This window comes from Ornithodoros turicata, chromosome 2 (genome assembly GCF_037126465.1).
Source record: "Ornithodoros turicata isolate Travis chromosome 2, ASM3712646v1, whole genome shotgun sequence".
Taxonomy (NCBI): domain Eukaryota; kingdom Metazoa; phylum Arthropoda; class Arachnida; order Ixodida; family Argasidae; genus Ornithodoros; species Ornithodoros turicata.
In genome coordinates, this window is record NC_088202.1 from 139,074,396 (window position 1) to 139,099,278 (window position 24,883).

Below are 24,883 nucleotides of genomic sequence, written 5' to 3' on the forward strand. Positions count from 1 at the left end.
AAAGACATTTATGTGACACATATAGCGTCTTATACATGTGTGCACTGTGCATACCAAGCACTCTGCGTTGTGCTTGCTGGCACAGTGCACACAATTTTGAACTGGTAGCAAAACGAACACGAACGAAAACGAACGTTGTGCTTGCTGGCACAGTGCAGCCAAGTTCAGACTGGAAACGAAACATACGCACTGTTCAATTCCAAATAACCAGTGAGTCTCATGAGTGTTTACCATTCATTATGAGTATCTCTTTCACTGCTTGCAATGCATCATCCATCAGAGCAAAGTGGAAAGCGTTTGTGCCGCATGTAATCATGCCCCTTTGTTGTCAGTTTTTGAAATGCGACGTTGTACGTCATATCATCATGAGATCATGGTGTCATGAGAAAGGTACTGAATGTCTTGAAACGACGCAGGTGGCCCCGCGTTTTGTCGTGAGACCCACAAGTTCTCATGCCACATCGGCAGCAACTGATGGAGACCTAGAACCATCATGTCGCATGTCGACCCCAACTCGAAGAAGGAACAGGAGGAACAGATCGCACGCCATTTGCATGGAGGAGTCGGACGGCTCCGACGCCCCTGTGACCTACACCAGTGATGACAAAGATGACCTGAACGTAAGTACAGCCAAGGCTTGATATAACAGACCCTCATAATCGAGCAGGAAAAGTCTCACGTCCAGGGTGCGCCATCTCTAAAATAAGGAGTAAAGAAGCGCATTCCCTTTGTTCGCTGCTAGCAAGTTCACAGTCTACTCATGGCGGTCTGCCTTGCTGTTTCCTGGAGCACCAATCTTTAATTTCCCACTGAAAAAAAAAAAAAAAAAGAAAAACAACCTTTTGCCTGCGACTTCATTGGCAGCTTATTCCAGTTGTGCCAGAATTTCTTGCCGTTATGGTGAGCTCCAATTACATGGTGAATTAGTTCACGGTATCTTAGTCATAAAAACAAAAAGTGTCCAGTGTGAAACTGAACTGTCTTGACTCACACAAGCTATCAATCCAGGACGTTGCCTGCACAGTTATTTCCAAGTGAAGTGGAACTTCTGCATTTTCACTGGTCCAATAAAACAGAATTTACTTTAACCCTTTGTCATTACAGAACCTGAAAGAAAGCAGTTCATGATGTTGCTGTGCTTTTTTTTCTTCTTGAGTCCCTCCATGTCAGTTCCTTCTGTGGCTTAATACCCATCAGTGATTTTCCCAGCAACCCTCCACACACACCCAAAATTTGTCGAACAGGAACTGCTCATGAGACACCCCCCAGGGGAGTGTCCTGACTGCCCTGTCGAGTATTCAAGTCACAGCTTGATATTTACGATGCCTACAGGTTTTGAATGCTGCGAGTACAGCATAAAAAAAGTAACAGCGGTTTAACGTGGTTACATCGGATCATCGTGCGAGAGTACGGTGCACTCGCTCGGTGGATAACGTTGCTAAATGTGTGGTAACTGTACATGTGAACGAGGTATACAGGAACGAGAACGAGTATTGTGCTGTTGCACTCAAATAGTGATTTCATGAATGGTTCTGTGAATCGAATACTCTGCCCAGAACATTCACAATTGCTTCCTCCGCATGTTCAATCGCAGTGCCTTCGTCTGTGCTGCATGGGCATGCACTGAACCCACGTCGGTGTGCTTCGTCGACCATGTGTCAGCCACCGTCAACCGACGGACGTAGGTCCGTGGCAGTGAGAACATGTCAACGCATTACGCTGCGTTGAGCACTGAGGATGCGTGCCAACGGAACGGATGCCTGTGCGTCAAAACGCACCAGTGAGGATCAACCTTAATGCGTGGTTCACACTACAACTTCTCTCCGTTGCGGTTACGGTGCGGATCCAGTGCGGAGGCGGCTGTCGTACGACACGCTGTTCAGACATATGCGTTCTTGATACGTCAAACGCTTGTGGTTGACCAATCACGTCTCCACTCCACCACGTCTCCATTCCACAGGCAGCCATGAACGGGCAACGTGATGTGGTCGGCGAAACTTTGAGGTGTATTGAAGTGTATCTGCATCATACAGAGCGCGTAAACTGGCCACTTGTTGTTCAAATGGCAGCAGCAGTGCTTCTGCTGAAAAGAAGGAAAAAACGACGACGACAGTGGGTTCGCCAAATACTACAGGAACGTGCCGTGCACGGGGAGCTTGCGCGGAGCGCGTTCGCTCATTGGTCAGCTGCATCTCCGCAGGTAGCTCGTACCGCATGGAGTTCGGTCGAGCTCAACTCTTGCGGTGCGTGTGCTTTTCGGAGTGTCGTGCTTCGTTGTCATGACAACCGTGTCGCGCCGCATCCGTAACGCATGAAAATGCAAGAGTGTGAATCAAGCATAACCCAAGACATCATCAACTTGGTTAGTACCAAAAATGGAGAAAAAATCAGCAAAATCACGGTAAACAACGAGGAAACAAAGAGTTCAACAACGCTCAGCGTTCCTTGAAGTGAGCTTGCCCGCTGTACACCCATGTGTTAGGGGAAGCCCACTTTCAAATGGTGACGCCTACCAAAGGAATGCCACTGCAAACTACTGACCTGAGCCACAGCGCAGAGCATGAGGATTTTGAAAGAGGGGAAGTGGAAGCCACCAAGCGCCGCCTGGTGACATGGAGGAGGAGAGGCAAATGAAGAAGCAACGAACATTTTAAACAAGACTTTTCCCTCTGTTATCTCATGTGTACTTTATTTAGGCCCAGAGGCTATGGCGAGCCTTCTACCAGAAGGGATAGGACATGGCTACTACTTAAATACGTAAATAAACGGGGGCCACGGCTGCATTCGTTACGTGGTGCCTCAACTGAGGACACGTTGTTTCTGCTGTTCACATGGTGGGCGTAGCTCGAGCCCCCTTGACGTTCTACCGCCTCCACCACGATGCTGCCAATGCCGATGCGGCCATGACAAGTGGCGACTAGCGGAAGTCAACCCCATTGAAGTTACAAGTTATTCGTTCTGCGAAGTGAGCAAGTGGTCGGTTGTCGTCTGAAGCCATGCGATTCAGCAGCCTGGGGAAGTTCTCCGTTAAGTCTTCAAGGAATTGTCGAACACTGCCTGTGCATGCTGTTGATGACTGCGAGGATATTCACGTGTCATCGCCTGAAGTATTTGACATGTAGCAAGCTCATGACACACTCTCATCGCCACCACCACCGTTCATGATTACTGTTACAGTGGGTGACAAACCTCTCCTCATGGAGGTGAACACAGGGGCAAGTGTTAGTGTCGTTACTAAGGGTCTCCTTCTGGAACTGTTACCCGGGCATCTTGTTAATCCGTCATCAGTGTCCCTACGAAGCTACACCTGGGAATTGACACAAGTTCAGGGTCAAACAGATGTTGCGGTACAATTTCGCAACAAGACAGCATTTTTACCATTGTACCTCACTGGTGCAGGATCTCCTTCAGTTCTTGGCTGGAATTGGATGCAGCAGTTGGGTATTGACCTTGTTGGCCGTCCAGTGAATAAGTGCTCCACGCTGGATGAGAACACTGTTGTTCGAGAATTTTCTGATGTCTTCAGCGATGGTTTGGGACTGTTCAAGGGGCCAGAAGCATCCATTCGTGTTCCTCGTGAATCACTGCCCAAGTTCTTCAAGCCACGACAGCTTCCCTTCGCGTTAAAGGAGGGAGTGACTCGGGAGTTGCAACGATTGCAAAGGGAAGGTGGTCTCGTACCTGTAAGGACTTCTGAGTGGCAGGGCGGATTGTTCCAGGGCCCAAGAAGGACGGGCGGGTACGGGTGTGTGGGGACTTCAAAGTTACTGTGAACCCTGTTGCCACGATCGAGAAGTACCCTATTCCCCGCATAGAGGACATGTCGGCCACGCTTTCAGGTGCCGAAAAATTCACCAAACTAGACTTAAAGGATGTGTACCAACAAGTCGTTCTCGACCAAGAAGGTATGTGACCATCTCAACACATTAGGACCATTTCAGTACACCCGTTTACCTTTCGGTGTGTCGTCAGCACCTGCTACATTCCAACGTGAAATGGAGAACTTGTTTCGTGCTCTTTCGCACGCTGCTGTATACTGTAAACGTATTTATTTTCGCGGTGTATTAATTTTCGCGAAATTCGCGATTGCCGAAAATTCGCGAAAAATTGTACTCGCGAATAAAGTCGCAAAATCCCGATTTGTAACTATATATAATTTTCTCAGCCAAGGCTCTAAATAAGAACGATTCAACTCAGTAACAACACATCTATTTATTTCAAAGCCAACTCACGTTCTTCCAGCAAGTCCCGCTTGTACAAAGCTTGACCGAATGGCCACCTCACGCTTAGCAATCTCCTCATAAGTCTCAATCAACCACGCAGCGTGAATGGGTTTGACGACTGAAGCTCGAAGATCTATCTTGATTGAAGATGGAGAAGAGCCCTTGTCCAGCATGGCTTTAACACAAGCTGCATACCATTTCGTGAACTTCTCACGGATGGCACCTTTCAACAAGGAGTTCACGGCGAGGTCGTTTGGCTGTAGCTCGCCGGTACAACTTGCAGGAACAAACACGTACTCGATATTATTCGACGTCAGTTTCTGAAGAAAGCTTTTGGTGCGATGGGCTGCAAATACGTCGAAGATGCATAATGCGCGCTGTTCCCGGTTTCCAGAGCGATTTCGATGTTCTGACACATACGGGATGATGATTTGGTCAACGTAACGCAGCATGGTCTGCTCATTGCTCCAGTGATTCTCACTGTGGTGGACATCCCAGTCGCTCGGAAAGCTCACCTTCGGGTGGCACTTGTCTGTTTTCCCCGCATAAATCAGTTGGGGGGGCAGGAGTCTCCCTGAAAGGCTGGTTGTCACGAGAACCGTCATCTTCCTCTTGTCGTCCATGCCTACGATGTCCACCTGCTTCGCTCCTTGGCTTGCCATCGTCCACTGGCTCACAGGAACCAGCTTAACACCCGTTTGGTCGAAGTTCAGCAAGAGATCGTCTGGGATGTTGTGTTCCGCGCGCTTCGACGCAACTTCTTCGACGAAAGCTGCTCTGATGCTTTCAAAGTTGTCCGGGATCTTCCGAGCCGCCCTTGTGCCCTTCCTTTTCGTGAAGCCAGTTCTGCGAAGGAATGACTGTGCCCAGGGTTTGTCCAATATTAATGAGCCTCCGAACTCGAGTAGAAGGGATGGCTTGAGCGACTCCAAAATGCCTGTAGCAGCGGCGATCAAAATTCGGCTGTTGACGATGCCCCCGGCGTTCCGTAGTCCTTCGATGTACACTTCAATGTCCTTGTCAATGTCACCAAGAAGCGTTTTCGCGCCACGCAACTTGTGAGGTAAACACTGCACTTCTTTACTAGCAGCAGCCCCGGCCCGACATTCTGCGTAGTAAGCGGCCTTCATGGACCGCACGGTGCTTTCGCTGATTGCTTTTTCTCGGCCGACAGAAAACTTCCGAACGGCTGCCAGATTGCCGTTTTCTGCAGCATACTTGCCGATGTTGTACCGAAGTTCACCGTCGTAAAAGCTGTAGGAGCCCCGCTTCCGTTTTCGTCTGCAGTCCGCCATGTCAACCTCGTGGACGTTGTCATTTGCAGTCGAGAACGCACGCTTCTCACATGATGTCCGAGATGCTCGTGGAGACGGCAGCCATGGCGTATGATGCGTGTCGATTGCCCGTGGTTCCGTAGGTTTGAAATAACGTAGTAACGACATCCTTGCAGTCCGATACTGAAGCGATCCGTGCAGCAATCCTGGTGACTGACACGCGTTCCTCGCTCGTGATCAAATGAAGCAGGGTCAGTTTCGCGTCACCAAACAAAGTTTTTCTGACCCGTTCTCCTCACCCTTCCTCGTGAATGTTCTAGAAAATTTGGCGATAGCCATGCTTCTAGCTCATCGGACCTCCCTAATCCCTCGAAGAATGTTTCTTGGCTTAAGTGACCATTATCCTTTCTGAGAGGTCCGGGAGACTTCCCTTTGAGGAATGATAGAGATAGACCACACATGCCCAGAAAAGGAGGCCTGGTAGAAGTCATTTGAGGTCACCGGGGAAAACCGCTCGAAGCACGTGCAACGCGGGCGCTGACCTCGGAGCCAGTTGAGGGAAAGGAATACTGCTCTGAAATCGCGAAATTAAGTACACGCGAATAATTTTGGAATTGACCGATAAGGCGATTCGCGAAAATTAATACAGGAGGAGGAGGAGGAGGAGTGTCGTTGGGAGGAACCCGAGAGGTCTGCCTGCCTGATTAGGCGGCATGTTTCTCGGGAAGGGAAAGGTGGTGGAGAGGAGGAGAGGAAAGGGTGAAGTGGAAGACCGAGCGGAATCCGCTCGGGGGGAGGATAGCTGCGTCCATGGGCCGACTTCAGGGGAACTGTGCCGGCATACGCCTATTACACATCTGAGGGAAACCCAGGAAAAACCCCAGACGGCACAGCCGGCCCGCGGATTCGAACCGCGGACCTCCCAGTCTCCAAGCGCACGCGTTACCGCTGCGCCACCGGAGCTGGTAAAATTAATACACCGCGAAAATAAATACGTTTACAGTATTTTGATGACATATTGGTTACCGGACGTGATGATGCTGATCACATGCGCAACTTGCATACTACTCTGGAGCGCCTTCAGGGTGTCGGGCTCAAATTGAAGCGCGACAAGTGCCAGTTCTTTGTGTCGCATGTCAACTATTTGGGACACATCAGTAAGGAAGGAGGCTCTCTCCTCGGACAAGGACAAACTGGCTGCCATCACTCAAGAATCAGCTCTTCATGACGTAAAGGAACTCCAGAGTTACCTTGCACTCATCAACTTCTATAGTAGGTTCTTGCCTAATTTATCATCCGTTCTTCGTCCATTGTATCTGCTACTCACCGACGGGAGGAAATGGGAATGGGGGCAAGCACAAAAAGAGGCTTTCAAAAGAATAAGCATTTGATGTCTGATGCACCAGTGCTCGCCCATTTCGACCCAAGCAGACCTGTGTGTTTGAGTTGTGATGCATCATTATATGGAGTCGGTGCCATGCTGGCTCACCGTGAAGCTGAAGGTCATGAATGCCCCATTGTGTTTGCTTCCCGACGTTTGACTTCTGCCGAGCAGAATTACAGCCAACTTGACAAGGAGGCCTTAGTGTTCAGAGCTGAATATTTCCATCAGTATTTGTGGGGCATTCCTTACCAAGCACATATAGATCATAAACTACTCCTTGGACTCCTAAGTGCAGAGAAACCCATTCCGATTCATGCTTCTCCTCGGTTGCTCAGGTGGGCCCTCAAGTTGTCCACGTATCGGTACGATCTGTTGTACACGCCCGGAAAGAATCTTCAGCACGCTGATGCCTTGAGCAGTCTACCGCTTCCTGCATGTCGAGTGGAATCCTGGAGTCCTGCAGAACTGCTTATGCTGGATGAGGCTTACCCAGATCTTCTACCACCTGCCGTTGTGGCTCGGGAAACAAGGAGGGACCCTTTACTGAGTCACTTTGTTCATGCTGTGTTGCGTGATGGTCAGTTTTCTTTGGGACCCGAAAGTTGTCCCTTCAGTTCAAGAAGTACAGATTTGAACCTCCAGGAGGGGTGTCTGCTCTGGGTGGCAAGAGTGGTGATCCACAGGAGCTTGCAAGCCGACGTGGTGAAGGTACTTCACGCGGGGCATCCAGGCATAGAGAAGACCAAAAGAACTGCGAGAAGCCATGTTTGGTGGTCAGGCATTGACCACGATATTGCCCGCAGTGTGAAGACTTGTCTGACTTGCCAAACTTATCAAAAACTCCAAGGCCAGTGCAACAAACGCCGTGGCCCTTCCCTGACAGGCCATGGTCCAGGCTTCGTATTGACTGGTGGGCCATTTATAGTCACACTTTTCTTGTCATCGTCGATGCATTTTCTAAGTTTTCTCTAAGCATTTTCTAAGGGCTGAAGTGTTCCCAGTGAAATCTACATTGGCTGAAACCACATTCAACGTGCTGCGCATGGTCTTTGCACAACATGGGCTGCACGACTTATTGGTGTCCGATAATGGATCTGCCTTTACTAGTGCCCAGTAATTAGACTTAACACGGAATGACGTACGTCGTATGCTTGTGCCACCATACCAGCCTGCTTCAAATGGTGCAGCCGAACGCGTTGTGCAAACCGTGAAAAACAAACTTGAGAAGAGTGGATCTGGATGTTTCCAGACACAGTTAGCAAGGGTCCTGTTTCACTACAGAACGACCCCTCATGAGGTGACACGATGGGCGCCTTGTGAGCCTTTGGCAGGCAGGAATCGGATTTGGTTAAGTTGGATGTTCTCCGGCCCAACCTCCAATCATCGGTGAGTCTCAAGCAGCTCAAACAGAAGTTGCATGCTGACAAGGGGTGCCGTTCATGGGCCGCCAGTAGAATCCGAGGACACTGTCTTTGCCAGAGACTTTCGTCAGAGTTCAACATGGGTTCCAGCTACTGTCACTGGTACTCCCAGCGGCTCTTCTGCAGATGTGTGCGTGGAGTATGGTACTGTTTGGCACCGTCACAATGATCATTTGCTCCCTAGACAGATAGCGACAGCACCACTCGTTCAAGAGGAACCAGCATCACAACAGTTTGTGCCTGGGCCTCCAGTACAGGGTCCAGAGCCGCAGCCTAGTACAACAGAGGGATCATCAGTCTGTTGTCCATCCTTGGTTCCTTCCAGTCAAAAAAGCCCAGTACAACAAGCGGGTCATGAAGCACAACAGGAAATTGCCATGGCTACTGAGAACAAAATTTCACTCCGTCGAAGTAAGAGGACTGCGAAACTTGTGCAGAGATACTCACCATGATTTTCTTAATGGTTTTCGTTAATGTAAAGCGTTCAGTCATTTGTTGTTGTTTTTGATTTGAGGGGGAAGATTGTTACAATTGTGCTAGCTGGTAGCGCCACCCCGTCACCTGGCGGAGAATCTCGTCGGACGATCTGCACCGTAGCCTGAACCTGAACTCACAGCTAGCGTCGCTACACCCCTGAACTCTGTTTTTTTTTTTCTCTCTTTTCTTTTAATGTCGCCTGTGAAGCTACTTCCGCCCTGATTCTAAAGGGACTAGGCGAGCCCGATCCTGATGCTTTAAATACACAAATAAACGGGCGCCACGGCTTAATTCGTTACGTGGTGCCTCAACTAAGAGCACGTTGTTTCTGCTGTTCACAAGATTGGTGTAGCTCGAGCCCCCTCGACGTTCTACTGCCTTCACCACGATGCGGCCACGACAGTTACAGCAAAATGGAAAGTGCTTGTGCTGCATGTAGTCCTGCCTCTTTGTTGTCAGTCTTCAAAATACGACGTTGTGCGTCACTTACCGATATCATGAGAAAGTTACTGAATGTCATCAAATGATGCAGGTGGCCCGCTTGGTTACCCAGAGACCCCCAAGTTCTCATGCCGGGTCTGCAGCAACTGACAGAGACCTAGAACCATCACTTCGCACGTCGACCACAACTAGAAGCGATAGCCCACATCGAAACAGGGACGGCGAGGACATGTGCATCATTTGCAGGGAGAATTTCAACGGTACCGGCATCCATGTGACCTACGACTGTGGTCACACGTTCCATCTAGATGTAAGTACAACCAAAGCTTGATATAACAGGCCCTAATAATCAAGCAGAAAAGGTCTCACATCCAGAGTACGCTATCTGTAAAATAAGGAATAAAGTAGCGCGTTCCCTTTGTTCGCTACTAGCGAGTTCACAGTCTACTCATGGCATTCTGCCTTGCTGTTTGCTGTAGCACCAATCTGTAATTTCTGGCTGAGAAAAAAAAAAACTGCTATTGCCTGCTACTTCATGGCAGCTTATTCCAGTTGTGCCAGCATTTCTTGCAGGTAATGGTGAACTAGATCTACATAGTTAGTTCGTTATTTCATAGTCATGAAAACAAAAAGTGGCCAGTGTGAAACTGAACTGTCTTGACCCAAACTAGCTATCAACCAGGACATTGCCTGCACAATTATTTCCAAGTGAGGTGGAACTTCTGCATTTTCACTGATCCAATAAAACAGAATTTACTTTAACCCTTCGTTATTACGGAACCCGAAAGAAAACAATTTGATGATGTTGCTGTGCTTTTTTTCTCGAGTCCGTCCATGTCAGTTCCTTCTGTTTCTTAATCCCCATTCTCGGTATCTCTTCCCACAAACCAGAGGTGTCCCAAGGCGAGCTTCAGCTTGGGGCTGAATAGACATGAAGCCCTCCACCACCTCCCCCCTCCAAAAGAAAGGAAAAACAAAACACATACACACAAGCTGCCGACCAGAACACTGCGAATAAATAAGTAAGAAAAGGAAAAGGCTCACTGATCTGCACCTCAGAGCTTCTGAACATCTATCCAGTCTTGACAGTCGTCCCATTATCTAAACCTGGCTCCTGGGATACCCTAAACAAATTGAAAGTGTGGCTGATTCTTCAACACGGTGGAACCACACATTGGAAGTGGTTGTCTAGGACCTGTGCCTACAGCATGGGATATAGGACCTGGGTCTGAAATTTGTTTTTGTTTTTTTTTGTCCGTCGTCTCTGTCCTTCCCAAAATTGCAGCCGTTTCATGTCGACCGCCTTGTTCAAAGCTGACCTAAGATCCTGGTTGGTTATTGCAAAGGAAGTCACGTCAAGAGAGGCTCCCACGGTGCGGTATGATGCAGAGGCACATATCAGACTGTTTGAATGCCCCCCCCCCCCCCCAAACTGGTATCTAGGATACTTACGGGTGTCAAGAGCTGTGCCGGTATCCGAAGTCCGGCACCACCTTTGGGGAGTGCTGCTGGTGTTTCTTTTAAAGGGGCACTAAAATGCAAAAACAAGTTCCCGTGAAATTATGTTACATGCTGTGCTAACTTCGTACTTGTTATCATCATTCAAAATTTAGATTCCGTTATGAAGCAGTACAATCAAAATTATACCGGACTCTTTCTTGCTTTGGCGGTAAGTCGTGAACGACGCTTCAGCTCGTGCATTGGCATTTTTAGTTCATACCAGGGGTCGAAACCGGTACTGAACCGTAGCCGAAAACCTCAAAAACCGTTATTTTTTGCTGAAACGAACCCTAACCGAACCGTAAGCACTTTTTCTCTCCCCTTGAACGAAGCGGAACTGAACCGAAAAATTATGATGCGGTAACCGGTTCGCCAGACTGTAAAAACGCCACTCGACTGCCGCGCACCAGCTCCCTGCACCTTTCCTTTTAATAAATGTGTATCTCCCCCCTCCCCCCCCAACTCCCTGCAGCGCTCGGAATCTTGCCGATTTCATAGAGCGGATGATAAACCATGAAGTGGTGAGTCCATCCACCTCCTAGACCAAAATGTTCTCGACATCCCTGTACACTTTTGTGACTCGAGATGTAAGAAAAAAGATGTGCTACAGGACAGCTACACTTTGCATTGCTGCCTCGGCTGCTTTCTTTCATTGAGCGTCGCAGTGTGAAGGCGACGTAAATTTTAATAGTTCACAGTGCCATTCACAAGCAACACGGGCACTAGCAACCAAGGGAAACAGGTGGGTGTGTGGTCCAGTGCATGGAGGAAGCTCTGGTGTACGCCACTTCACAGAACTTTGCGGTGCAGTAAAGGATGATCTGCTGTGACCTGCATTGTCCTTTGTTCCTATGAAGCGCAGAGGCGAGGGTTTAAGAGGAAGGAAGCCATCGCCGGAACCTGATGTAACCTCTCACATGTGGTACACTGATTAGCACAGCACACGTAAACCGGTTCGAACCGATTAATATCGGTTCAAACCGTTATATTGGTTGCGCTGAACCCAAACCCGAACCGAACCGATAACACTGAACCGGAACTTGAACCGAACCCCAAAAAATAACGGTTCCGAGCTCTGGTTCATACTAGACATGGAGCAGTCTCGGTCAAAAACATAGTTGCGAAGCGGCCTGCATGGTGTTGCTGTCCAAAGGGAAGATAAATGTTGTCAGTGAAGCACTCGGGGAGCTGTTGTGGGCTACAGTTTAGTGAATCTGTATTGAAAAATACAGCAATGCAATACAGCAACACATGCCACGCATATACGGAACACTACGATTGGACCCTTTCCAAATCCACATGCCCACGATAGGCATGCACGCGCGTCTCCTGCTGTCTCATTGGATGCCGCCAATCTTTGTCTCCTGGAAATCCCATTCGTTGCAGCCAAAGTTGGCTCTGTTTGTCATTGTGTTTTCCTTCTTCACGGTAGCATTGTGTGAACTCATTTTGTTTGAATTGCACTCATCGAAACACTGACTTTCATTTGAGTGCAAGCTGTTTTTGCATTTTAGTGCCCCCTTGAGTTTCAACCTCTTTTGGAAGTAAAAAGTTTAACGTGACTTTGATTGTGGATTAGTTGCGAGCATTTTGTCTGAAACAAGAACTGTAAGCCCTATTTCTTTCTGATCTTTCTTGGCTTTGTTATAAGACAATGACAAAGTCAGTAGTGGAAGCCATGCAGTTTGACTTATTAATGTGTGGAAGTAATACTATGCAGGGTGTATCTTGCTAGCTGTGACAAATTTTCATAAAAAGGGAAGTTTATTCCTTAGGATGCTTCACTTTTGTCAGTATATTGCTCGATGGGGCTGCTGCTAGGAAACCGTCTTTTTTTTTTTTTCTCTCATTTAGTGGTCTAATTAAAAGATGTCTTAGTCAACTTTTTAATGGCTTGGCTTTTTGGAGCATATTGCAACTACTATCTTGCACAATGAACTAGCATGTAACGTACCGTGTTAAGGATTTGCCCGAATCCCGTATGATGTCTTTCTGTGATGTTAAGTGAGGGCAGAGATATTTACGTCACTGTCGCTATTTTGCCGATCACTTACGGTTTGCAGCGGACGGCGGAGGTGAAATAGGTCTGTAGCGTACTGCGATTACTTTTGTGTTTCAGTAGCTCGAGTGGATTATGTGGACATGAGGTTTTAATATTGCGATAGCAATACGCTCCCTAATGTTAATAATTAAAATGTTAATTAATAATTAATTAATTAATAATAATTAGTAGCTGTGTCAGTTAGTTCTCTAATTGAGAGAGAATGAAAAAACTATTTCCTAGTAGCAGCCCCATTGAGTAATCTAATGACAAAAGTAGAAGCATCCCAAGGTAACTCCCCTTTTTCTGAAAATTTGTTGCAGCTTAGAAGAAGCACCCTGTATATTGCCCAAGCATTGTGTACATTTATGACGTGTTGTTAAAAATTTCAGTGCATGGAAACCTGGTGCGAAGACAACGACACCTGTCCCACCTGCGGAGCTCGTATCGTGCCACCAGCAGTTTTCTCTTGAATGGGCAGATGATAAGGGCTGATACATTTTCCTCCGTGTGTCCATTGCCCATGGTGTGTTTAGATAGTGTGTTTAGCGCCCTAGCCTGTGTTTAGAAAAGTACCGTAGATATTCTGCTGGACATCACCTGTGACCTATTCAGCAGTTGAACGATCATTATCTAGCGAAGTGACGTCATCAATAGTCAGCTATACAGGGTGTCCAGGCTAAGTGTGAACATATTTATTAAGTATTATATATCACTTTTTTCTAGATGAAATCGGTTGCAATATAGCATATGCTGAAGGACACTCCTTAGGAGGGCACTAGCAAACTCCTAAGACAATATCTTAATTAGCTTCCAATAATTAACTTTTTAATTATAAAAGCTACAAAGCTGTCACAATGAGAACATCTGTTCCTTTCTGTTCACATGATATCGTAGCCATTTTCAGAGCAAAAATCCATTCTGTAGATCGTCCGCAATAAATTAGTGAAGGAACACCTTTTATTTTTTCTTTATTTTGTTCATTGCGCATTTTCGGAGACACGTATTTCCAATGTTAGAGGGGGAAAGAGCACACTATCGCCTCTTGTGTCCTGAAAAAAAGATTAAATAAAACTGAAAATGCAACACAAGATAAGGGCAGCACCGATAGAGTCACCCAATACATTTGATTCCGCAAGTTAAAGCTAATCGTCGACGCATGAGGCGGCACTGTGCTCCTTCGCCCTCTCACAATGGGGATGAAGGAAATATGCGTCTCCAAAGACGCGAAATGAACGAAATAAAAAATCTGTGTTCCGTCACAAATTTTTTGTGGACGATCTACCGAGCGGATTTTTGTTCTGAAAACGGCAACGATATCAGGTGACCGAAAGAAACAGATGTTCTGATTCGGACAACTTCGTAGCTTTCCTAATTGAAAAGTTAATTAATACATCATCTTAGGAGTTTGCTAAACATGCGTCTAGCCGCAGATTTATTCCGCTCTCCAACTGGATGCCAATGCGCAGGCGCACGATGCGTCATCGAGCAGACCATTCTCTTCTCTCCCGGTCTACACAATGGTCCACACCTCTTTTCCTCCCTTCTACGTTGAAGAGGCCCATGCCTCCACGGGTGTTTCTGGTGTAGTTTACCTGACGGTGCCCTAAAGACAATTCCTGATGAGAGTTACTCATAACGCTATCGACTGATAACCGGTGAAATGATATAGCCGAAAGGTATCGGGGTTAACCATGTGATAGAGTGTGATCTGTTGATTTTGTTTGCTGATAAGAAGCCATGAGGATTGATAATGAGCGATAAAGGAAATCGTTTTACCCTGTAACGGCTGACAAGATCATTGGTGCAAAAGATGTGCCGATCGTGACTGTCAACCTGTGTGCGCAAAGTGAGGGAGGACAATATATCTGCTCTACGTACCGCACAACCATTCTTATTTTTGGGCACACAGCCTAAATGTGAATGCCGAAGAGTAGTATAAGTATGATAGCGAGACGCTCTTCCTTTCGTTATCAGGTTGGAAAGGAAAATAATTATAAGCCGCCAAATGCAAAAATTAGAGTATATAATTATAGCATAGTACTATAGTTGTGAATGCATGCATGGGCAGGTAATTGGTCTATGCATGCTCAGGGAAGCTGTGCTCACAGCCGTGTAAGAAACGGAATAAATATTAATAGGAAGTAGAGCACTGCACGGGCTAACCCGAAAACCCGAGGCCGGCTCACTCTTCCTTTTTGCGGGGCTGGGCTCGGGTATGGCCATTATGGGCCCGGTTCGGGAACGGGCCTGAACCTTGTCGGCCCTAGGTCAGTCTGGAGTCTCCTATGTTACCCCTATGTTAAGTACACCCAGTCAAATTTTACAGCGTGATACACTGGGCCGGGTATCTATAAATTTCTTGGGCTTGGGCCGGGTCAGGTATGCAGCCGTCAAGCCGGGCCCGGGCAAACATCCTCGTACACTAACTTCGTCCGCTGCGAATAAGCACTCCTAGGGGAAACCATGCAGGACAAGACAGAGCACTAACAGAGCCGTAACGCTTTTAGTTCATGCATGCTTATGATTTTACAGTGCACGTACCTTCTTCGTCCTTGAACTTTAGTTCTTCAACGTGTGGCTGAAATCCATGGTAGGCTACATGGTGGGTCAAAAGGTCCTCACGAAACGAGAAATTGACGCCGGAGGATTGGAGGGGGGGGGGGGGGGTCAAACCAAAATTTTTGCGAAACGTCTGAACGACGCCGTGCACGTTCTTCAAATGCTTCACTAAATTGAACTTTGCACTGAACGCTTTGGAGCAGAAGGCACAAGTGCGGTCATCGGTACTCTGCCCCCGAACGCTCTCATCGTGCAGCGATGCCATTCCAATCACACACCCTTTGGGCACCGGCAGGGAAAATGCGGCAGAGACACTCGTGGACAACGCATGGACCACGGTGGACGATGGACGTCTTCGGCTCGTGTTGAATTCCAATGGCAGATTCGGAGCGCCTCCGGAGCAAGTTTTCTTGCTCCGCCGAGAGCAAGTCTGTCCGAATGGCAGATTGAGAACAGTTCTGGAGTCTTCCAATGGGAGCTTCGGAGCGGCATTCGAGCCAAGGTCGCTCCAGGGAGCAACCCAGACTGCTCCGCCAAAATAGGCAGATTCAACCGGAACTCTACGTGACGTGTCACTTGTCGCTCGTGCTTCCTATTTCCTGTCTCTATTTCGCCAACATGTCTGCTTTGCAACGCGTCTTCGCCGTGACTAGTATTTCGCGTCGTACATTGGCGATTTTGTTTCATGAAGGAAGCGAGAATCAGACATTGCCAGGGCAACGTTAGGAGATTAGCAGGACCTTGATGTTGCAAAACATGGCGTTATAATGGAACATGAGCATCTTCTTCTTCTTCTTCCTCCGTCTCTGGCCGCCATCCACCAAGGCAGGTTACCCAGCGCTAACTCCAAGTTGTGCGGAAGTGTTCCAGTCGCAGATTCGGATCACTTGCTCTAGGCCAGATCAAGCCGCTCCACTGCGGAGTGTGCCACTTGCTCCGACTCTGCCATTGGAACTCAAGAGAAGGAACGGAGAAGAAAGGAGATGGAGAGTGGGAGAGGAGAGTCGTCTGCTCGAACGCGCATAGTGCACCTGCGCATTGGCATCCAATTGGAGAGCGGAATAAATCTGCGGCTAGACGCATGTTTTGCTAATGCCCACCTAAGGAGTACCTTTCAGCATATGCTACATTGCAGTTGATTTCATCTCGGGAAAAAGTGAAATACAGATATTTGGTGGTGGTGGGTAGTGATAGGGCTTGCCGTTGTCAGCCTCACGTATGTGGGCAACGTCACGACAGATATTTAATAGCGATGTGCCAACTGAATCATCGAATCCTAGGCAGGGATTCAAGATCTGCGAATCCGAATACCAGTGCTCAAAACGGCGAATAGAATCTTTCGAATCCTCCAATCACGTTTGCCTCTGGAGTCTATCGAAAGCCTCATTGGCCGACAGGTGCTTTCTTGTTTGTTTATTGATATTGATGTTGATTGATGTTGTCCTGGAATTGTTCAGACAGGAACTGTTACGTTACAAGTTTAAAAGTAACCTGGTTTTGCTTTTTGATTGTTGCTTAAGTTTGCTTAAGTTGCTTTAAGTTTGATTGTTGCTTATTGTTGCTTAGTTTTATGGAAATAATTCAGACTCAAGAATTTATGCACTTCTTGTATGGTCGATGAACGACGTGTTAAATAAATTACGTTTAAGAAGAACTATATGCGTATATTTTCTCCTTGAAACGTAAGCATTATTTAATTTGTTTTTCATTAAACAAAGGTATCATATTCTACTTCAATACACTTTCCACTAGAATTTTTTTTTCCTGGCTTGTTAAATTCTTTTTAAAGAAAGGATTCGAAAGATTCGTAGAACCTTCCTTGGACTCGGTTTCGAAAAAATTTGGATTCGTCCCACCTCTAATATTTAATATAAAAATATATATAAAAAGTGTGTACAAGAGGAAAAGATAACCAGAGGCCTTTGGCTGCACGTATAGCATATGTTTAAGTCAAAAAGTGTGTGTGTATATACAGGGTGTTTCAGTTAAATCCCCGGGCTAAATAATTCGCGAACCGGTGCACCAATCGAATAACTTTCTTTTTTACAAGTATCTGTCCAATACCGCCTACAAGATGCGCACCGCGTGAATGAGCGGGAGGCGCTCATTATTTAAATAAAAATGCAAATGAGTTTCGTAAAAAAGCGTAACTTCTAAAGCAGGGCGCTGTCGGTATTAAAATAGGTACTACCCCTTTTGGGACCTTCAGTGGACACCTTTCAGAGAAAAATCTGCCACCGAAGCGGGTCATTTGTTGCAGTAATTAATTGGTTTCGGTTTACGTATTTTTGTCGCGGCTGGTCGCGGCGAAGCGCAAAAAGACGCTCTTTCACTCCCTTATCCATCAATGAATTACGTCCTTACACCAATGAATTACACCAATGAATTACGTCTTTTGCGCTTCGCCGCGACCAGCCGCGACAAAAATACGTAAACCGAAACCAATTAATTACTGCAACAAATGACCCGCTTCGGTGGCAGATTTTTCTCTAAAAGGTGTCCACTGAAGGTCCCAAAAGGGGTAGTACCCATTTTAATACCGACAGCGCCCTGCTTTAGAAGTTACGCCTTTTTACGAAACTCATTTGCATTTTTATTTAAATAATGAGCGCCTCCCGCTCATTCACGCGGTGCGCATCTTGTAGGCGGTATTGGACAGATACTTGTAAAAAAGAAAGTTATTCGATTGGTGCACCGGTTCGCGAATTATTTAGCCCGGGGATTTAACTGAAACACCCGGTATATATACAGGGTGTCCATGCTAAGTGTGAACAGATTTTTTTAAATATATCAATCACTTTTTCCGAGATGAAATCAATTGCAATATAGCATATGCTGAAGGGCACCCCTAGGGGGGCATTAACAGACTCCTAAGGCAATGTCTTAATTAACTTTCAATAATTAACTTTTTAATTATAAAAGCTACGAAGTTGCTCCAATGAGAACATCTGATCTCTTCGGTCACCAGATACCAAAGCCGTTTTCAGAACAAAAATCCGTTCGATAGATCGTCCGCAAAAAATTCGTGAAGGAACGCCATTCACGTTGAATCAAGTGAACAATGGGCTTAAGTCGGTGGAGCTGTTCTGTTTTTCTTTTTTTCCCTCTCTCTTTTGATGTTGGAAGTGGAGCAGGAACTACATTTAAAAATCTTTCGGGCATACTGGAATTAAGCTGAGCTAACTAGGAAACAAACAATGTACAATGAATGCCCATGAAACATACAAAAAATTAAGGTCCAAATGCCAGGGCTGTCCATGATTATTCACACTAAAATGTACACTGCAGCTAGAACAGGTATTCTGCGCCCTACGTGCAGAAGTCCTACGGGAAGTAGTACGAGAATGTGAAGCCCTTGATGCCTTTAGAAGGGACGAGAGGGTGGTTATTGTGCGAGGAGACAAGGGTCGTTGTGGTTATGGACAGAAAGGACTGTAGTGAGAAGATGTTATCGATAGACCTCTCCCTGCTTGTAAACAAATGACGTCATAGTGTTCGACAGCGCCACCAATTTGGTAGAGTTGAACTAAGTTCGAAGCTAGGGGCGAACAAGGTTGCGCTCGAAAGCTACAGTTTCGAGGGGATTGCGATGGTCCCTGAAAGGGACGCGACCGTCGGTCCTACTTTTCTTTCAATAGGATCGTGGCAGCGAATAAGTGCCTATTCGTGGACCCCAGCCCTTCCCTTCCGATTTCTTTCTGTTTCAGTCTGTCTACCAACATCATGATGACGTTTCTCCAGTGCAGGTCTATTCTCAGCAGGGGCAGATCCAAGATCTTTTTTTTTTTTTTTAGACGGGTCCAGTCTTGGCCAGCATTGCACAATCTGGGTCAATCAAGCACTATGTGAAGACAGAAATGGAGGGGGTCAAGACGTCCTGACTTAACTGAGGTCATTCAGAAAAGAAAAAAAAAGAATCTGTCGGATAAATCACATTGTGCCTTATTTTCACCAAATAGGACAACCCCAAGAATCTATGGTCTTCTGAACCTTCATGAGGAGGACTCCACTCGCAGACCCATAGTGTCGTTCGTTGGCCAAATCACCACAGTGGGGAGGGCATGTAAGGATCTCCCATTCTATACTACTAAAACTCGCGAAGTCAGCATACGCTTCATTCTATCATGACTGAAGCAGGATGTTGGCAGTAGTGTGTCCCGAGGTTCTTGAACAAGGCCCTTGCGCCTCTCCCTATCCACAAACCGTTCAGCATAAGACTGCGACGTCCCTAAGAACGCACTGTCGTCCCTGGGATATCCGACGGTTATTACACCGGGACAAGCAGGACGTCCTCGGGAAGGCGAAATCGGTCCTTAGGGTACCCCACATTTGTTAAAATGGGACTCTCAGATGTCCTTACGATATCCTTTTCGTTGTTCCTAGGAGGTCATCAAGGACCAATGTAGGGCAGTGTGATGACCCAGCTGGGACATGCTTCTGTGTTACTGACTGATTACTCTCAGTTCATATTGACAAACTACCGCATAAGGTGTAGTACTTTCCATAACGGCAAACAGCTTGACGATTTAAAAAGACAGAAATCTAGAAGGCGAAAAAAAGACTTGCCTGGAGCACAAAGACCCAGAAACCCCCTTCGAAAGGTACTGGAATTCCCTTCCACAGAAAAATCAGACACTATATATATTGTTTGTTACGCGACACTCCGTAAGTTGGAGAGTACCGCTCGCCTCTGACACAAACCGAAGGGTGAGCTATTGAAGTTTACTTACATTAAGCAAACACACTATACTCAAACGAGGCATTGCTTGAAGTGCTCAAGCGATGCGAAGTCTATGTTTCCTACTTCTTTTGGTTTGAGACATTCGGGTAGGACCTTCAAAGAGTCAAAATCAGTCCTACGAAATCGCGCCTTTTCTGTCTTTCCGCTGTAAATGCTCCAGGTATCATTGACAGATACCTTTTTGGAGGAAAAGGAACTTTACGTAGGACCGCCCTCTCTTCTGACGAATGTCATTCACCACCCTGGGATCGGCTTAGAAAGCAAAACAGATGTGTCAGTCAATATCTGCAGAATCCTAGCAGGAAAATTTAACAATGTGGCGTTTCTCATCCCGAGAGCGACCTACCGGGACTGCCACAGGATGCACGCGGGTGATTCGTCACGGACAATCCGCGAGTGTCATCCTCAGGACATTCTGGGAATACATATCGAAGGACGAGGACACGATGACACTGGGGATGTCATGGGGACCTTTGTGTTCTTGGGGATGTTAATGCAGTGTGGAAGACACATTATTAAGCAACTACACGACAGTGAAGACGTTTCATTACATTGTAGGCAGATCCAAAAGGGGGTTCGACCTCCCTCCCAAGAAAAACTGTAGGTTACACATTAGTTTTCCTCCTCTCCCCCCCCAAATTACGCGCATCGACAGTGAACCCCCCCCCCCCACACACACACACACAAAATAAGAAAAGAAAAATATCCATCCGCCCCTGGACTGGGATCTCCTGGGGCCCTATGCTCGTCAAAGTAACCGACCCCGATTACTTTATCTCTCGCTTGTAGTTACCATGTGCGCACCGAGAGGGGGAAAGGAAAGGTTCGTGGGGCCCCGGGGAACACCAACGTCGTGTGTGAAAATAGTGCACCCTTTTGTCGTAGGTCGTAATGATTATTGCAAGATGTCATAATAGGAACTTCTGAACACCCACCCAGCTTGCAACGGCGGCCTCCAGAAAAAAGTGTGGTATAAGCTCTCGGACAGCCCCTCACCCGCGCACCACCCACTGCGCGCTGGAAAAGTCGCGAGAGAAGTCGGCCCAAGCGGAAAAATCGCCAAAGAGGACGGCCTAGGGTGAAAAATGTACAACGATAAGGGCACGCCCAGCCCTTCGATCCGCTGGTAAGCACTCGTACAACCCCTCATCCGCGCACCACCCACCGCGCGGTGTGAAAAAAATTCGCGACAGAAGTTGGCCCAGGCGGAAAAATCTGCAAAGAGGTCGGCCCAGTGTGCAAAATGCATAAGGATAAGGGCACGCCCAGCCCTTCTGCCCCCTTGTATTGGGCGTTTGCACTCTTGCACCCCAACCCCTTGTAAAAAATCCTGGGAATGCTCGTGGTCATTACGTGAAAAACAGAGATGAATGTCACGCGCCCTTGACTAATAGTCATGCACTTGATCCTGCACTCTTCATGTTTTTTCTTACTTCTATCTCACCCAAGAAGATTGCAGGATCAAGAGCTCCACTATTGGTGGGAGGCTCGTGACATTCATTTCTGTACTACATTCTCCCATGTAACGACCAATGACAGGCGAGACACAAAGTTATCGATGTCGGTTACTTTGACGAGAATAGGGCCCCTGGTCGGCTTTGTTGAAGATGCCATCATGCAAGCAGGTGCTTTCACCTAAAATACTGTGGGCTTGCCATTAGGTTCGATCAAACGGTGTCTGACCAAACGACGTTTGACCAAATGGGCGGACACCTAAAAATTTGCCGGGTCCACGACCACACGAGCTAACGTCACTTTCAGGTTCTCACCTTCACGCTATCAACTCTCAATTTGACGAGCATGGACGCACCCTTCCGCTTGTACGGGACCTGTACTTGATATCATGCTGCCCCTGGCTTGGTGTCGTCGAAAGTGAAAGTGATTTATTTACATAAGCAATCAAGTTATAAGATACATATATGTGGTGCATGGTATCTGATTCAACACATCTTGCGGTTCTTATACACACCGCTTGTTCCACTTTAGAACACCGAAAGAAAAAAAAAATTGCCACCGACTTAACACAACATAGAATAACAGCATTTAATGAGACATTTTTTCATCAGTGCGCGGCATGAATGCAGCAGTGACAGTGTTCAGCGCTGACCGTGCGAATGCATTATGTGAAGGCGATAAAAGCGGAACGAGCTTGCTTGAGGACCGTCTGCAGGACAATGAAGAAGTACGAGAGTGATTTAGCGTGGTAAGGCACCTGCCCCTTCTTCCCGAACACTTCAGGTGCAGGACGCCGCGAAGGTGCGGCTTCTGCTGTGCGACTCTGCAGCGCTCAAACCAAAGCGCCACGAATCCGCAGAGAAACGCCCAACATGCCGAAGACTATTTCGCCGCTATTTTTTGTATGCTCCCATTCAATATGAAGACGTCGTAACGTACCTGAAACGTGTAATAGACGTTGGGATTTTGTTATGTACATAATGCTATAGTCCGATAATGAAGTGGAAATGAAAACCACAAGTTGATAAAGCTTTCGCATCGAATTGTGACGCAGACGAGCGAGACCGGAAGACAAGAAAGGGTGGGCGGAACTAGTACTATTGGCCAAGTACTGAAACGCATTATTGATGGATATTCACGCACTATATGCATTATGGGTGGATGCACATCACCATAGTCGTCTTATTGAATGCAGGCAGGTCACCGGTTCACTCCTGCTATTCCTAATCCGGGCTTTTCCTCCCATCCCGTCGACCTTCTTACCTCCATATCGCCCCCATGGCGACCCAGATTTTTTGGCCGTTACGTCCATCTTGTCGTTACATCCATCATGCCGTTACGTCCATGAGCCCTGGGCCGACTTCAGGGGTGAATGTGCCGACATTCGTCTGGGAAATCTTCGGAAAAACCAGGGAAAACCTCCGACAGCACAGCTGATGACATGATTCGAATCCAAGTCACCTCCCAGTCTCTGCGTGGAATGCAACCACCTTTATTATTATGCCAAACTCTCAAGAGCATGACCGCAACACGTCGCTGAACGTTCTCGGCCCAAAGTCGTTTGCCAACCACCACTGTGAGGCTGTGAGTGACATTAGGCTGACGTTGGTCCAATAAAGTGCAGTGACTGACTAAGTCGCTTGCCGATTAAAAGCCGACCACTCGCCCATGGTCGGCGGTGGGGCAATTTCCACTTGGGCTAGCGCCTGTCTTGAAGGCATTTGAAGAAAACGGAGCTGTTTCAGGAGGCACGACTGAATCAAAAAATGCAGCGCTGTTTTTGAACTTTTACTAGTTTAGGCTGCCAAGGGGGACGTCGGACAAAGTAGGAGACACGACAACAGAAAGAGTTTACTCCCAACTGACGAATTGAATGCAAGGAACAAAAACATCAGAACTACAAGATATGATGACGTCAACAGCAATGACAGCAGGGTTAGCACACTCAAATGGCGATATAACGATCTGTGCGACTCTCAGTTAGATAATCACATTCCGCAGAAGACAAGGCTATTGAAGGGGAGCTGACACAATCGGGACCATGCTGAAAAATGTTGACGTTTGGTATGTTTTTGAACCGACAGACATCCTGCGAGGCTTCTTTCCGGGTTCCAGTGAGGCCGGATTAAAATTCTTCCTGTAACTTGCGATTGTACTGGGATAGCTAGTGTAAACTGGCCTCGTGTGTTTAACCGTTGCAGCGCTGTTCTCCAGCAACTTCAATTTGTTGGTGATGGTGTTGATGTTGAAAATACTAGGGAGAGGTTGAATTCGTCACACGACAAATTCGGCTACTCCCATAAACAGACTCCCCCCCCCCCCCCCATGAAAAATAAATATGGAAGACAAGACCCCACCCCCACTTTGGCGATAACTATCGGCCAAAGGCCAAAATCCAAAATCACCAGTTCACGCAGTGAATTACCGCACAGTGAATTTCATGGTCCTAATAGACTGACTCCAACGCACACCTCCTAATAAGTGTCACAAGCGCTGATAAGGCAACATCCCTCTTGTCAGATGGCCAAGGACCCAGAACTTTTACGAGGTCAAAAGCGCGGTTGTCCAGTAGGTCGAGAGCAGATTTCATGGTAGCCCTTTGAGTTGCGTATCTATAGTACAGTGTACAAGAACGTCCTCAGTGTCCTCCACGGTTGCACAATGTGTACAGTTCGCTGAACCTGTCTTCTAATTTTACGGAGAAATTGGCGCCCGTATGGCACATTCAGACGGAACCTGTGCAAGAGCGTCTGGATAGACCGAGGTAAAGTGGACGGAACTCTAAATTTCAGATCCGGGTCAACTTGATGGAGCAAGGAGGAATTCGCGTCACCATGTAGCCATTGCTGCCTAGTCATAGTCTGTGTAGAAGACCTCAATATGTTTTGCACGTCGGCTTTGGTGTATACGGCACCGATGCTTTGATGAGGACAGATGTGATATGTCCGCTACTCCATGAGACGCTGCATTCCCCCGTATGCCTGCGTGTCTAGGAATCCATTGAAGTACGATGTCATGGCCATCATTCCTGGATGCATGTACACTGTCAGAATGTCGTGCACTATACGGGTACCATACACTCATTACGCAGGAACGATATTATTGCTTGTAGTCCAGCTTTTGAATCGCTATATACGATCCATTGCGCTGCAGACGGGTATGCAACCACATGAATATTCGCATAGTATTAACTAATTGATCAACAGTAAGCATATATATTAGAATGTGATCCTTCTCGCTCTCTTTGTTCTGTTTTCCTGCGCTCCCTTTTTCTTACCTTTGGTTAATGGCTTCGTGTAACTGTAGCACATCTGTGGAGGGGGCGACACCCTCGCCCCTCGTTCTCATGTTGTTTTGTATGTGT

The 24,883-nt window shown here is 47.2% G+C and overlaps 1 protein-coding gene across 1 annotated transcript in view; it reads left to right on the plus strand.

The window, feature by feature from the left end:
• The window catches only part of LOC135386221 (E3 ubiquitin-protein ligase RNF12-A-like), a 32,325-nt gene extending 18,725 nt beyond the window's left edge, over nt 1–13,600 (plus strand). The window contains exons 2-4 of the mRNA XM_064616036.1: nt 417–620; nt 9,312–9,530; nt 13,154–13,600. Coding sequence (XP_064472106.1) covers nt 417–620; nt 9,312–9,530; nt 13,154–13,234 — 504 coding nt within the window. The 3' untranslated portion in view covers nt 13,235–13,600. The remainder of the gene's footprint in view (nt 1–416; nt 621–9,311; nt 9,531–13,153) is intronic.
• Nucleotides 13,601–24,883: the final 11,283 nt, after the last annotated feature.